Below are 16,618 nucleotides of genomic sequence, written 5' to 3'. Positions count from 1 at the left end.
GGGAGGGATGAACAGAGACAAGGAGAAGGGAAGAGAGAGGGGAGACAGAGGGGGGGGGAGGAGTGCAGGAAGGTGCCCCTGAGAGCACTTTCGCCAGATTCAGCTGAATCAAGTTGTCCACCCGTGTTGAATCCAGCATCCATTTCCTCCAATGCCTTGGTTCTAAACCTCACCTGCTTGACAGAATCACCTTGGGTGGGGGGGGAGCGGGGAAGATACCTTATCCCAAACCAATTATGGCCAACTCCTGATGGCTGGAGTCTGGACACTGCTATATGCAGGGTTTGCAGTGAATCTCACCTGCAGCCAGGGCTGAGAAGCACTGCACATCGCAAGTCAAGGAGGCAGGAAAACCACATTCGAATGCTCCTTTCTCTCTGGGGCACGCAGGATGGCACCACCCCACACAGCTGGTCAGGCCCCAAACATGCACTCATCCCCTGGCGAGTCTGGTCAGCCCTCCCCCAAACACAGCCACAGTCCACCTGCGTCTCAGCCTGGCCCGTGGGAGGGCCCAGTGGCCGCCCTCTCCCCAGACAGCTGCACCAGCCTCCTTAGCGGTTTCCCTGTTTGCACTCCAGGCTCCAGGATCCACACTTTCCATGGCTGTCAAAGCTCTGTTAAAAGTCACCCCCACACTCAGGCTCAAAGCCCTCTGGTGCCTTCCCTATCCCAGTCCTGGTGTCCTGTCCTCTGTGCACCCTCTCCTCCCCTCCCTCTGTTCCAGCCTCATGTGTGCTGTTCCCTCCACTGAGCTGCTCTCCCCAGAGCTCTGCATGCTGGCTCACCATCACTTGCTTCAGGACCTCACTCTGATGCCACCTCCACTGGGAGGCCTTTCCTGCCACCCCACCTCAGACCCTCCATCTCAGCATTCTGGATTTTTCTTCAGGCCCCCAGCAGCTCCTGTAAGGGCTATGTCTTAAATCTCTTTCCCACTGCGTGGGGAGGCTCCATAAGGGCAGAGGTGCAGCTCCAGCCACAAAAGCAAGCAGTGCCTGGTGCACAGCAGGGAAGTAATGACACCTGTGAAGCTCAGTGGGGTGGGTGATCAGTCACAGGTAAGCCCACAGGTGGTTTGAGGAGGCTGGGGAGGGGGTGCAGATCAGAACACTGGTTCTGGGCAGGAGGGATTCATGGCGAGGAAATTAGAACCACACCATGATGTGCATTTTACTGTGGATACAAGCTACACCTCTGAAGGTTTCAAGCAGATTTGTGACGACTTAGAGCTTCATTTTAGGAAAAAAGTTCTGGCAAGTTGCCTGGAGGGAGATCAGGGGGGACCTGGAATCTGAGGTTGCCCTTTTCTGTCACCACCTGTGGGCCCAGGGTCTTGCGGGCACTACCAACTAGAAACTTCCAGTGCACACTTCCAGTTTGGGTTTACCAGGCTTCTGATAACCATCCAGATGGAAGCAAACTGTAAAAGTTGGATGCCGCTGTATAAAGAAGGAATGCCTTTCATTGCTACAAATACTGTATGTCTCACCTCTGGGAAGAGTAATTATGAAGAATTAATATTATCATTTGCTAAGTCCTATCAAGTCAGAATATTTAACTATCAGAGAAAGAGGGGTACAGTTTTTCTTCTTCTCAGGGCAAATGTCTGTTTTCTGTTGGCTCCTATGTCAACAGTGACGTCATAGATGACCCGCTCAGCCCGACCCCGTGTGGAATCTTGGCCCCTGCTGCTTACCATCATCCAAGTCTGTCGCTCTCTCTCCTTTCCCATGCTCCAGACTCCCCAGGCCCCTCCTTGTTCCTTGCACACACCAGCGTCACACACGCTTGCTCTTCGTGTGACTGGCTCTTTTAAAGTTACTGAAAAAGTTTGATAGCCCATCGTTTTCTTACAGCAGGTCTCTCCTGGCCAGCCCAGCAAATTACATCTCCCCTGTTGGTCCCCATCATAATTTGCTATTTCTTTCTTAACGTTTACCACAATTGGTATTCATTTTATTTATGCTTCCCCCAGTAGAATGCAAGTTGCAGGGGGCAGGAAGTTTGTCCACAGCAGGCACTTCATAGATGCTCAATTAAAAACTAGCTGAATGAAAGGAGCAGGAGAGCAAGGAATAAACCAGGGAGGCCAGAAAGCAAAAAAGCAAATCTAGAAGTCCACTTTCCAAGGCACCTTCGCCAGGCAGAGCTGTGCTGCACAAACGGTCATCACCATGAGGATGTTGTGAACATCGATCTAAGAAACACTCTACTAAAGTGGTTTAAAATGAAGACCTTGTCATGTCTGTAGCCAGAATCTATTCCCCCAACACATCCACCCCATGGGGAATTGGGCAAATGTGTACCCACATGCGAACAGAAATTAGCATGCATCCCTTTTCACGCAGGGCCTTGGTATTACCCACTAAACACAGGCACATGTTGCAAACGTAGAGGCACGGTGCTGATTCCACAGCCACTCAAGGAGAGGAGTCCCACAGCATTACAACAAGAATGTCCATTTGCCTCCCAACTCACTTGGGTCCTTTGTCCCTTAAATAATATTGGCAACTGAGAATTATTTTAGTGCAGGGGGTATATGCCTGCTATCCCCCTGGTGCTAACTCTGGAGGTATAATCCCAGAGGAGTTGGGGCATCTATCAAACAATAATGGTCCTCCCTGGTTGTCTACAAAGATGGTGCTAGTGACCTACAACCACCAAATCACAAACTTTCCCTGCAGAAGATGCACCTGATTGATCCCCGAGAACGCCTAAGGATATCTACGAGCTGGCTGACTGGCATGAAAGATGAGGCTGCAGGCCAGAAAGCAGAGCAAACCCACACTGGTCCATCCCAGTGTTGACCCTCATCAGCTTGGTGCTCTGATTTCTCTTCCACTTTAGGGTTGCTAGGTGAAATACAGGAAGCCCAGTTAAGTTTGGCATTCAGGTAAACAATGACTAGTTTTTTTTAGTGTATGTCCTGTGCAATATTTGGGATGTACTTATCCTAAAAAAATCATTACTTATATTTTTATTTGTTGAATCTGGCAACCCTCTCCCCAGGGAAAGCACCATTATGATTTCCACCACCTGAGAAATAATAAGTTGTTTCAAATTTTTAGGTTAGTACTAAGAAATAATTTTAAAGAGCTATATTTTCTTTATAAAACAGTATCTTCTTTTTCTGCAACTATCATATTGTTTCTAATTTTGTTGAATAGCAACATGAAAAAATATTAAAGAAAATCTTAAGTTTTTCTTTCAGAAAACATTGTCAGTACCACCATACTTTGGCTGGTACTTTGTATATTCAATTTGCAACAGTCTCCATGAAACCAAAATATTCAGAATAAGCAGATTTGGTATTTGAGCCTTATAATCAAAGCACCAGTCTTTCTTAAAAATCACTTTAAATTGCAAATCTTGCTAGAAGATAAATTAATGATGTAAATCATATTATCACAGTTCACATAAAAGTGGACCACTGCAACCCTTCCCCAGAAACTTATACAGGATTTCCTCAATCTCAACTGCTTTTTTTTTAAAAAGCAATCTGTTTTCTATTATGAAAGATGATCTAAAAATAGTTCCACAGAACAGACAGACAGAGCCATCTGTATGGTCTCTCCAAAGAGCTCAGATTTCTATAGATTATATCACTTTCCAATTGTTCCTACAAGTTCTGAAATTTAAGGAAGTCATGTCAATTTGGCAGATAAAATGCATCTAAATATTAAACTTAATCACTAACACTTCAATTCTTTTAAAACTATCTTTTACATCATAGAATGTTCCAACCAAACTTGTGTCAAAGTGAGCAAAAACATAAAATTGCATGAAACCTCATGGCAAAGGTCTTTATAAAGTTGCACAGAAACATTTCTACCAATAATCAATTAAATCAAAAAGTTGATAAAATGGACACAAATATAGAAAAGTATCTGGCACTCAAAATAAACATGGAGGTTGTATATCTGGTAATTTAATCAATAGGAACAGGTTGAAAAATAATTTTCAACAGATGCAAACAACGTTGGGTTCACTCCTCAGAACTGCTACAACAGAACCTTTCATTCTATGAGGATAATGTCAGCATTAAAATGGGAAAAGACAAGACTTGAATAACAGAATCTCGGTAGAGTTGACGTGATTTTAAAATCACATCAGCAGTCTTAAAGTCGAAGGGGGAGACACTGACCTTGGTGTTGGAGTTCTCTGTTGGGTTCCAGAGGTCTCCACTTAAAAGAGAGGCGCTGGCCACTTCATAAGCTTCTCCTTCATCCCTCGTTTGGGTCTCCTGCACTGAAGATGCTAATTTACTGCCCAGGTCCACTCCTAGAACAAAAGGAAAAGAGCCCAGTGTTTCATTCTAGTGGAGGAAGAGTTTGCCATCAGACGCTTATTACATAAATGATTCAGTGAAAATGTTTGGAAGTTGAATAAGCCCAGGGAAACAATATAATCTACTAAATGAAGGTAAGTACTAAAACTGATGAAATCCCTTCCAAATTTAGCCATAAAATTTTCTAGCTTAAAAAAGTAATTTTTTTTTTTTTTTTTTTTTTTTTTTTTTGCCTTTAAGACGTATAGCACTTGCTGGGTTATTACCATTGTTAAGGGAATAATTTGTTCCTTTGACAGGAAACAAAAATGCAGCACTAGTGACCTTTTAAAATGATAAATTTATGCTTAACTTCAGCTTTCTCTTAAAAGTCTTAAGGCTTTAACTGTATTAAGACTAAATCCCTTTACGTAGGTCCCAATGAATCTCTTAAACAAAATGCCAATTCTCTCTGTACTTCCGGAGTCTAGTTTTATATGCTTCAGTAAGAGATTCTATAGACAAAATTAACTTGCCAGGTCAGACTGACTAGACTGGTTTTTGTGAGGGAAAAAAAAAATCATTCAATAGGTTATTATTTGATCTGGTTTCTTGGGGGTCTTGTCTGTGAAACCAATTAATATACTGAAGCAGGTTCAGTTTAGCCCTATTTCCATAAATAATCCAAATGGAAAGTTTAACACTGTCCCCTTCTGGAGAGTGTGTTGTCTTCTTAACAAACCCAGTGATTTCCCTGGGCTTGCTCTCCTCTGAGGCCACCCTCCTGCTGCTTGGTGCAACCACGATGTGTTTGTCAAGGTAAAGGATGGGACCAGATCCCCTCACGTGTTATTCCCATTTCTTCAACCAGGACTCATAATTTTCAGACCTGAGTCATAAAAGCACAGTTTTAAGTTACTAAAGAATTCACATTTATTGGGCACAAATGGTACTGAAATTTTAATCCTAGACATTTTACAGTTCCCCGAATACTTTTGAATGCACACCATTTTATCATTCTCAACATGGAAGTCTGCGGTTATATTCAGGTTACAAAAGGATCACTACGCTGCTATTAACTGTCTGAAACAACCTCTCTAGAAAACTCTTGAGATGATCTCAAAGCATTTAAAACTTCCAGCTGTTGAGGGCTGCACGAGTGGGCAGCAGAGATGGATGGAAAGTTGTGGACACGGCTGGTGGCAGAGGGTGAGCCGGGCCCCCTGGCCACCTGGGGAAGAGAGAGGGAGAGGGTCGTGGGCACAGGTGAGTATAGAGGAGGGTGCATGGTGCTCAGAGCAGAGCTGAGTCGCCTGGAATGACATGCACTTAAGAGATAAGCATTAGCCTGTGCAGGCAGAGGGGCCCGTCTCTCCAAAGTGACATCTGCAGACACTTAGCAGCGGGCTGGCTGGAGGCAGGAAGAATGGGCTGTTTGAGGAGGGGACCGTCAGGTCTCAAATGGGGGCCCCCTGGCTGCAGAGGTGGCAGCCATTGGCAACGTGGAGCTCTTGAATCAAGGAAGCTCATTCTGTGGCTCGAGTTCATACCCTTTGGCCTGTCTGAGAGGTAGCGCCGCGCTGCTCGGAGCAGGAGCATCTCCTGTTAGCGGTGTGTCCTTGGTCCTGTCATTTGCCCGTTTGTTCACGCATTCCTTCACCGCCAAGCATTTACTAGCTGCCAACCTTGTGACGGGCACTATTTAGATGCTCTAGATCTGCTGGCTTCCTTTCAGCTAGCCCAGAGGCAGGGCCGTCTCTCCACACTGCTGGAAGCCTCATCTCTTATGTTCAGCTTCACCCCAGAAAACTCAGCTCATCTCAGTCCTGTGCATTCTAGAGAGGGATACAGACAAAGCTCCTTCACGACTCGCAATCTCGCAGTGGGAGTCAGATGACTCAACAAGAGGGACCGTTTCAGAGACCAACAGACACTGCTAACCAACAAGGCTGCCGGGCCTTTCTGTACCACCTTGGCAAGGCTTCTGCAAATCTAGTTTATTGATTTCTAAATAAGAAGTTAATCAAAGCAACAGGCTGATATGGTGGAAGGGGTTACCCCTGATGGACAGGCTAGGGAAGGCGTGTTTTGTTGTTGGGGGTAGGGGGAGGTAAGGGGCAATGGTGTACGCTGAGACATGAAAATGAGAACGGTCCAGATCCACTGAAAGCTACGGACAGAACAGATCGGCAGAGGGGGTGGGAAGTGCTTTCCTTTTCCATAAAATGTGACGGAGTGTGGCCAGGCCAAAGGGAGCCAGTACATGTGAGGAGCATATTGCCACTACGGCATCTGGCCTGTGGGAACGCTCAAGCCACATCAGCTGGTTTCATCACCATCATTCTCCAAGCTTTGCCAAGACCCAGGTCTCTTGCTCAGGAGCCTCGATGGAATCCACATGTTGGAATATAAAGAAATAAAGTTCTGATCCAGTTATACAGTTCCTGCAGAGCCAGATTACTCGGTGCAATTAATTGAACTTTTTATAAGAGAGCTGGCATGTAATCTGAATTGGATTAAGGCGACTTTGAAACAGCAACAATTACAGAGTGAAAACTAGAGATCCAACTGAACTTTCCCCTCAACCACTGAAAACCATGCCAAGTACCAAGAGTTGCAATGAGCATTATTTTAATTTTTCCAACAGTAGGATGAAACTGTTAAGAAAATGATTGCGAACATATTTACATTTCCTTTACACAGACCAGTACAACTACAGGCTGCTCCTGGCAGTTGTAAACTAGCCCACCAACACAAGTGAATTGTTAAATTGAGTCATTCATCACAAGTCCTATTGTCCAAGAGCATGTTAAACCGGATGGAGAACGATTTCTAAAAATGCTCTTGGTGTACTAGAGTTCCGTATCACCGCAACACCCAGCAGGAGCAGGGAGGGCAGGATGGGTTTCACAGATATTCCGGCCACAATACTGAAAAAGCTGGAATATTTGATCCAGGCCTTACTTAGAGAAAAGCTCTCTGTTCTTAACGGAATTCACTTGAGTAGCTGTGTGTCTAAGAAGGAAGGAGATGGCTCCACAAAACCCAGGTCTCCAGTAGCGTGCCTTGGCCAGTGATGGGGAGCTGGGAGGCCGTGGCAGACCTCTGTTTGATAACCAGGCCAAGGCTGCACAAACCCAATGTAAGGGTCATCCTTAAGCCCCTGGACCTTTTTTATTCCAGGGCTCTTGTTGGCAGAGAGTGTCACACCATTTAGCCCTCTGAACAATCAAACATCCATCTCCCTTTTTACCTACTTAGTCCAGCATCTCAATCCAAGAGAAGCCCTTTTTGGCTGATTTTCTTTTCCTGCAAGAGGCTTTTATTTCTAAATATTCCCAGGAAAACTTAAAGGCAGACTGCTAGCACTTGCAGAACCTTTTAAAGAAATTGAGTAACTGCACTCTTTGCTGAGCACAGTATTTATTATCTACGTACATGGATAATGAAGCCATCTCTCAGCTTTTTAATTGGTTGCCCCACATGCCCCCAGCAGTATCTGTAGTCAGAATACTGTTTCTTATGAGCTTTGTTCATATATTTATACATTGGTATTTCTTTTAGATGGTGCAAATAAAAATTTTATTTGTGTTGCATGGATAGACAGAATAAATTACACACAGCTGTGAGATATCAGAATGTATTTTATGGAGTGATCTTGTTGACAAACTATAAAAGCACATCTTGAATGATGCATACACTCAAGCCCTAGAAACCCAGGGGAAAAAAATATGACCTTATAAAATACACAGTTTGCACACATTTTGTTTTTCATAATATTTGGACATCCAGAAAAGTCACAGTTACCTAAATAAAAACATTGATGGCTTATGTTAGGGAGGAACTTCCAACTTTTTTGCCTTTGAGTAACCCGATACACTGTTTGCCCTTCTGAGGATACGGCCATTTTGCTTCAGCCTCATGGTGGAAAGAAGTATTTTAGATATTTTGCTTTCTAACACAATTATCTTCTGTAACAATCAGTCCTGCTTTCCCATGGGATGTGCATGTGCCTACTTTGTTTATCTTCTTGTCCGACTTTGTCCTCTTCAGACCCGATTTAGCGTGGTTAGGAAGAAAGTTATAGCCCCAGTTCCTCAGGTAAGACTCGTCCCAACAGTGGCTTTTGAGGTCATGGAAAAGCTGGCAAAGAAGACAACCCTTAAAGGAAGCCTCAATCCTCCCTCCCACCACGAGTCACCCGGGCCTGACTGGCTGTGTAAGTCCTGCCCTTCTCTGGCTAACTAAGGGAAGCACTGGGAGAAGGAGAACCAAGCCTGTACCTCCCTGATGCTTACCTCTAAGGGCAGAGACCATCCCAGTGGCTCTGACACAGCGAACAATGAACATCTTGCAGCCCTGGTCCCGAATCCTCCTTTACTTGTTGCCCTGGGTCAAAGTCTGCCTTTGAAGTTCTACCTTCCACTAAATGGGAACCAGATTCTCTCCCCTCACGATGCTCCCACGGTTAAGGAAGCTCAGAGCTCAAATAAGTCAAAGCAGTAAAAGTTCTTCAAAAAGCTTAACGCACGAAGCCAGTCTAGGATACCAAAATCCAAGTTCCCAGCCTTTAAGGCTGTGCTTGCTAGCCACATGGTGATAATTAGGAAATGCCAGGGATCAGCTGCTGACTGGTGTCCACTTAAACCACCCTGTAGGTGTCTGGGGGAAGCAAACCCTGGCGAGATTGCTAGTCGGGATTAAATAAGTATCACACCCGGAGTGCTGGCTTTAAGAGGAAATCATCATCAACACCTACATGAAACCTAAGAGAGAAGAATCAATCTGAGATGTCAGAAATAGAATTAAGATAAATATTCTCAGGAAAATCTGATGGGAAAAAAAAAGTGGAGGTAATCATTATGAGTTTCAAAAAAGCCTGGGATAAGGCCCAGATAATTCAGAAAGCATCTTCCTTAGCCCCAAATATCTGAGACCTAGAGAAAATCCTACAGAATTGTCAGAACAGCTGCTTATTTCAGGGTAATATGATCATGATGCTACATAAAGAATAAAAATTGGTCCTTGGTTCAGACCAAATAAAAGTGCCATCTTTCAGCTCATCTGCAGATCCCCCGAGTAGAAATTAGTGATGCGATTCTAAAATGCCATAGCTCAAGGATGCTCAAAAGAACCAGTAGCCAAAGTTAATCTGAAAATTCAGGAGAACGTGAACATGGAGAAACCTGACAAGCACAACCTCATCCAGGTGGTTGAGGTCAATGTCAATGTCAACAGCGAGAAGTCCTGCTGATAGTCCGTGCCCACAATATGGGACGAAAATGGCACTTGACCTCTGCAGTCTTCCTCCCCCAAACTCATGACCTCAGTCTCATGGTGAGAAAACCATCAGACAACTTCCATCAGAAGGGCATCCTACAAAACTCCTGACCAGTCCATCTCCAGGCTGCCAAAGTCATCAAGAGCAAGGACAGCCTGAGAACCCAACACAGCTGAGAGGAGCCTATGGAGGTATGATGGCTAAATGTAGTGTGGTGTCCCACCTGGGGGGACATTAGTGAAAACTAAGGAAATCTGAACAAAGTGCAGGCTTTAGTTAATATTCCATAATGCATCAATATTGGTTTATTAATTGTAGCAAAGTTTTCATGCTAATTAACATAAGATGATAATGGGGGAAAGTGGGTGTGGAGTACACGGGAACTCTCTGCATTGTCTCAATTTTCGCCATCTATCGTCTCAATTTTTCTGTAAATTTAAAGACTTCTAAAACCATACTAAAAAACAAAGTCTATTAATAGTAATAAAAAACATTATCTGAATTTGGAAAGACTAATCATGTTGTTGCGGAGTAGACCAGTATCAAAGGGATTGGAGATGACTGGTCATCAACGAAGTTTCCAGAGAGCAGCAGATCGGAGTGTTTGCCATTCACCTCTCTTCTGACATTACTATTTGTCCAGACCCAGGACAAGATGCAGTAACTGCAGTCAATCTAAAAGCGTCAAGTAGTTAACTGACGAGGGTTCCTAGAGTATAAAAAGGCTGAGGTATGTTAAAATAGCCAAGCAGTTGAAAGGCCCTTGCTAGGTACTCCAGGGTACTCGAGAGAACACGGAGTCATCAAGATGAAACGAAACTCGGACATTTTTGGATTACTGGCTACAAGCTCTGGGACAGCAGAGGGGTAGAAAGAGGATCTGCCACTCGGTTTGAGAAGATGACACCAAATAACTGTCATGTAAAGATACTGACAAAAGGGTGTTGAAACAAAACCCAGGTCCTCTGAGAACCTGAGGCTGCAGCTACCTGCTCTGGCAGGCTAAGTTATCCTGATGCAGCCTGGTGGAAGAGAAGCAAGGCATTTGAATGAGAAGACATCCTGCGTCCACCACATGCTCTACGTGGAGAGTATCGGGCAAGTTCCTTGCAAGCCTTGATACATGTATTCTTTATATGTCAAGCGAGGCCATGAGCCACCCTCTACCACAATGGGCTGGCAAGAAGATCAAGTGAAATAATGAATGCAAAAATGTACATGGATGTCATTTAGTTTAGTTTTTTTTTTTTTTTAAACACTTTAATCAGCCTTTGGAAAGAAATGTACTAAAATGCTGTTGTCCGTTTTCTTTGAGTGTTGGAGCTATGAATTCATTATGTTTTTCTTCATTTTTATGTGTATTTCTGACTTTTCTATAATCAGCACATCTTACTTCTGTGATGGAAAAAAATAACCTAATAAATATCATTCATTTGTACTCATGGTGACAAACCAAATGACTGAATGTTTTACTTTCTTACCAGTTTTTCTGGTACACAGCCTTGGGCAAGGTGGAGGACAGAGCTCATTTGGAAATGAAAGCAATCAAGTATTATGGAACAATTACAATTTCGAAAAGATGTTTTATATGTCATTGTGAAATTCAAAAAAATCTAGTTATAGCTTCCCATAAATGTTTCAAATGGATTCACACCCCAAGCACTAGTTGCCTCTACAGCACATAAAAATAACTTTTCATGCCCACAGTCCTCCCATCTGTGGGAAGCAAATTCATTTACATTAACTTATATTTTTATACCCCTTTGTTGGTCAGTGGCCGCTAACATGAGTCCCATTTCACAAATAAGACTGAACCATAAATCTGCGCGGGTATTTTCCTAATGTTGCCCCATAAACAAACAGCAGAACTAATGATAAAACCCAAGCCTCTTGCATTTCAAATATATTAATTCACATTGCCCCCTCACAGGGAAAGAGACATGCTACAGGAATTCATTTTCATATTTTTAGGGTACAAGTGGGGCAGAATTCTCTAATGTTTTCCTTCCAAGAAATGATATAGAGGGGAAAAATGGAATTATTTAAAAAAACAAAAAACAAAAAATACATTATACTCCAGGAGCAATTTTTAGAAGTTAACAGCAAAAAGGTAAGAATGGAAACTAGTGTCTCCCTTTTGCTCCTGTAAACTTATTAAGTGGAATTAAACTGCCACCACCAAGGAAGCAATTTTGCACCTACACTGAAGACCCAGCTCCATCTAACGGCACTCGCTCGCACCCCAGCTGTAAGCGTTCGGCATTGCTGACAGCCTTCTGCCCGAAGTACACTCCCCTCCCGGCAGCCCTTGATGAGCCTGGTTCTCTGGTTTTCTTCCACCTCTCTGACCAGGCCTGGCCTTCCTCCTTTACGTCCTTCTCTCTGACCTCCTTCCAGTGACAATTCTCCAAGTCTCAGCTCTTGACCATCTGCCCTCTCTCCCCTTACAGTCCCCCAGAGAACTCAATTTGCTGCCCAAATCAATATTTTCCCATCTGTCCATTTTACCCAATATCTACTGGATAGTTTAATTTCAATGCCTTGTCACCATCACCACCTCAAATTCAACATGTTCAAAAAACCGAGTTTCATCTCTATCCTCAGCCCCAACACACTCACACGCGTGCACGCAAATTTCCATGGCACTCATCTTGTCAAGGCCATCTTCCCCTTTCCACTGTGCCTCCTTCAGCCACGTGGCTCAGTGCCTCTCAGTCAACAACTCCAACTGAGTGTTTGTGCTCTGTTTTTGCCTTTTATTGGTTTCTAAAAACTCTCCTACTCCTTAACTGAATGCTTCTAGATAGACTTATCAATGGCAGGTTCTCCCTCTTCCCATCTTAAGGAAGACGGGCATTTGATTAGAGCAAATGTCTTTGGTGGGGTTTTCCAGTAAGAGAATATCAAAATAAATGCCCAAAAGCATTTGAGAGCTTGGTGGGTTCTAGAAATAGAAAGGTGGTCCCTAGGCTAAAAGGGAGGGAGCAATGGGATGGGAGAGCCATGCGAGTGGAAGTGCAGGAGGCAGATGGCTCAGATCACAGCGGGTTTTCCAAGGCAAAGAGTGAATCTGAACGCAATGGGGAGAGCTTCTCAAGCCTTTTGCAGGGTTAAGTCTAACTCACATTTGACACATTCTGTGTCTGAGAATGGATTTGTACAAAGGCTGGAGAAGAATGGATGAGTGAGAACTCTGCACAGGGCCCGAATGCAATGCTGAGCTTAGATTACATAATCAACGAAACTTCATTGATTACAACGGTGGTGAACACTAACTGAACACTTGTTAGGTAACTAAGCCCCACTCTACTCCCTTTACAAGTTTAACTTGTTTAAACCTGAAAACCCTATGATATGTTTCTCCATTTAATAGTGAAGAAACTGAGGCATTGAGAAGTTAAGCAACTCTCTCGGGATCACACAAATCATGAAAACAAAGTCAGGAAGTCAAACCCAGACAGCCAAGTTCTAGGATCTGTGCCCTTAAACACCCTACATAGTAAATAAACAATCACTCTGGCCAGGAAATACTTGGAATAAAATTTAAACTTCCTTCCAGTCATATCCAGTCTGCTACCTCATCTCCTGATAGCTCTGTGTTGCTGACTTCTGCTCCCACAGTGACCACCCTACTTCTTAATACGCCAACTTGTATCCTGCCTCGTGTTTTTTGAGCTTGCTGTTTGCTCTGCTGGGAAGATTCTATTCTTGAACTTCCCATGCTCCCACTTCTAATCCTTCAGTTCTCAGATATTACTACCTCAAAGAGCCATCCTCTATCACTTTACTTAAGCACCCTTCCTCCCAACCCAAGTTTCTCTTAAGCCATCATCCGATTTTTTGCCTCTTCTAGCTCTTAACAATATCCAAACTTGCTTTATTTATCAACATCTTTGTCTGTCTCCAACCATCCCAGTCTAAGACAGGAGTACCAAGGGGTGGGTGCTATTTCCACAGGTGCAGACAAGAGTTTGTTTAATAATCATCCCTTGAACAAATTCAGTTTGCAAGGTCTTGTTGTGGTCAGAACACGGAGGTGGGGGTCCTGGGACTTGGTTCACTCCTTGGAGGTTCTGATGGTGATTTTTTTTTTTTTTTTTTTGAGCCCATGCAACAACATCTGTCCCTTGCAGGGGAAGCACAAGAACAAAATCACATAAGCCTTATTTATAAGCCAGAATTCCAATTTACTTACTTTTAATGAGAAAGAACTGCCATGTCAACCGGAATCCTTATCTAAGACACTTTGCTTATTATCTTCCCAGCAGGAAAGCTTCCTTGAGAAGCCAAATTAAGATCAGAACAGAGAACAGGGTCACCGCAACAGAAAAGCCCCATCATGGAAGCCTGATACTTCCTTCTCCACTCAAGAGCATGGACCCACCGTGCTAGCCAAGGCAGGGGGGGCTCGACCCCAGCAAGAGCACACCTGTGCACCTAAAGGAAGCAGGCTCAGGCTGATTACTGGAACCTGAGATGCCTTTTCTACAGACTGAGTCCTCGAGGGCTAGCTCTCACGTGCTTATTAACTCATGATGTAGTTGATTCACACCACCATTTACAACACTTCATTCTCTTTACGAGAAAATGCATTTTGAGTTCTAACTCGGGTGCCAGTGTATGGAACGGAACTCCCATGCATTTCCATGAGAAAATGTATTCAGAATTCCAGAACACAATGCCAGGGGCATAACCTGTGCCTCATAGCCTGCAGCTGGAATGTTCCCTCCTCCCCTTCACCTGCCCAGCACGCAATGGAGCCACTGACGGGACTTTGGCAGGATGGGGGTGGGGAACAGGGCATTAGAGAGAACAAGGTGGGACTTAGGGAGCTGTGAGAATGGGGCTTACTAAGTTAGGGAACGCCTGCCTAAAGCCCGAGGGCCGTGAGGAAAGGGGGACTCTGGAAGTAGTTGTTGTTACAATTTTTACTCTAATTTTCCAGCTGTTGACTTTGCCCACTGAATTTGGAGGACCCACGTGAGAAATTGATTTAAATAGACAAACAGGATAACCAGAACTACTGTAACATAGAATTCGAATCCACAGTTCAGAGAAGTTTAAGTTTTAATTCTACTAATTCTGATAAATATTTAGGCACAGAGACTGGCCTAGCAACATTTTTAATAATTTCAATAAATTCTTTTGTTTTCAGTTTTTGAGACTGAACAACGTACTTAACTTTTTAAATCTTTGCTCCACCTTCCACAGAGGAAACCAAGAAAGTAAAGGGAACTATTTAGTTTAGGAGTTTATAGTTTTCTCTCAATGATATCCAGCTTCATTCTGATCTAATCCCACACATAAAAGAACTAGCCCAATCCTGCTCTTGCCAAAACTCTCCTACCACAGCAAGTACATTTGTGGACTGAGTGGCATTGCCCTGGCTTAAAAGTCACACTAAAGCTGCATTAATTGTACTAAATGGATTTTCAAGTCTCTGTAAAATTAGCACTGACATGTCATCCAAGGGTCATGGATTGTGAGCGGGCTGTCGGCAATACCGAGTTCGTCCATCTTTTCCTGTTCCAATTTCCGATGGCACTGTACAGTACAGTTGATTCAACAAGAGGAGATACGATTTTCCTTGGCTTCCCTGCACTAATGATTGGGGGCGGGGGAAGGGAGAGTGACAGTTTGGTCCTTATCTTTGCCAGAGTTGAAATACAATCGTTTTCATTCATTCAGCAATGCCCAGGCTTTGGAAATTGAAAACTCAGTCTCCAATCATTATAAAGAAAATACTCCCATAAAAATTACATGACAATTTGTAAAGAAAGAAACATTTCTTTGCTGTTTGCCACTGAAGTTGAACTTTTTCATCTTTTTACCAGTTATTTCTATTTCTTTACCTAGGGATTATTTTGTTCATTCCCATCACCCATTTTTTTAACTGACGTAATTTTTTTCTAATTTATTCATTAAAAACACTTTAGGTGTTAAGGATATTAAACAGTGTTTTAAAACAAGCAAAAAACTTACCAAGTCAACCAGAATCCTCGCTAAGAGAGAGGCCTGGGAATCCCAAAGCCAGGGATGATTTCTCCTCTACTCAGAAGCGGGTGTTCAAGAAGGTGGTGTAGGATAAGGGTAAACAGTCTCCCCTGTGAATCAACAACAGGTCCGGGCTCCGCCTTGCACCACAGGTGGGGCCTTTCTAACGCATAAAATGGGGTACACAGCACCTAACCTTCAGAGTCGTTGAGAAAATTAAACGGATGCCCAGCAGAGAGCCTTTGGCACAGCCCCTGGTGCACTGGATTAGCAGTGACCATTTTAGAGAAGGGGGGAAGGAAAGAGAAACATTTTCTGAGTGTCAATTTTCTACCAGGTTTTGTGCTTAAGAAATATCCCTTAAATTAGACTTGATTCTACCTGCAGGGAGTAAGTACAAAGGCTAGTAAAGATCAAAAGGGCAAGCATCTTTAAGAGTGATCCAGAAGGGCTAGAAAACCTGACTGCAGCTGAGATGGGCTGGGTTGTCCTCACAAAGAGGTGCGAATTATCCCAGGCTTTGAACAGGTAGAACGTGGACCTGGGGTGGAGTCTGAGGGGAAGAAGACTTCTTTGGCTAAGAGAGAAGTGTATGAAGGACACCCTTTCCCATTCAGCCACTTACACTCCAGTTCTGCCTACGTGACACCGAAACAAACAGCAAAAAGAAGTGTGAGGAAACGGACTTATATAAGGGAGAGAAAGATACCAAATAGAGCTAAGATGTGCAATAGGTGTGCTGTAAGTCAGCACTTAGACTTTGTTCTCATAGAACATTCATTTCCATTCCACAGGAGGGCTGGACTGAGATTTCCTCCATCTCTACCCCACGTAGACTTTCACACCCCCAAAGCCTTCATCATTTGAGGATTCTCCTTTGACAACTACTGTTTAGGACAGAGAGCAATAGATGGATCCAGGTAGGGTTGCCAGATTTAGCAACTAAAAATAAAGAACTACCAGTTACATCTGAATTTCTGATAAACAATGATTAATTTTTTTATTGTAAGTTATGTCCCATGCAATGTGGCGACATATTTACACTAAAAAAAAATATTTGCTGTTTATCTGAA

At 43.5% G+C, this 16,618-nt stretch overlaps 1 protein-coding gene across 3 annotated transcripts in view; it reads right to left on the bottom strand.

Annotated features, from left to right (window-relative positions):
* Positions 1 to 16,618, bottom strand: part of ADAM12 (ADAM metallopeptidase domain 12) — a 353,203-nt gene that overhangs the window by 307,785 nt on the left and 28,800 nt on the right. For all 3 annotated transcript variants that reach the window (XR_005211989.1, XM_037805049.1, XM_037805050.1), the window contains exon 2: positions 4,148 to 4,284. Coding sequence is in view for 2 of the 3 variants with exons in the window: in XM_037805049.1 (XP_037660977.1) it covers positions 4,148 to 4,284 (137 nt within the window). In the remaining variant the exon portion in view is untranslated. The remainder of the gene's footprint in view (positions 1 to 4,147; positions 4,285 to 16,618) is intronic.

Source organism: Choloepus didactylus, chromosome 15 (genome assembly GCF_015220235.1).
Source record: "Choloepus didactylus isolate mChoDid1 chromosome 15, mChoDid1.pri, whole genome shotgun sequence".
Lineage (NCBI taxonomy): Eukaryota > Metazoa > Chordata > Mammalia > Pilosa > Megalonychidae > Choloepus > Choloepus didactylus.
The sequence above is the reverse complement of the archived record's forward strand: the minus strand, read 5'-3'. Positions and strand labels throughout refer to the sequence as shown.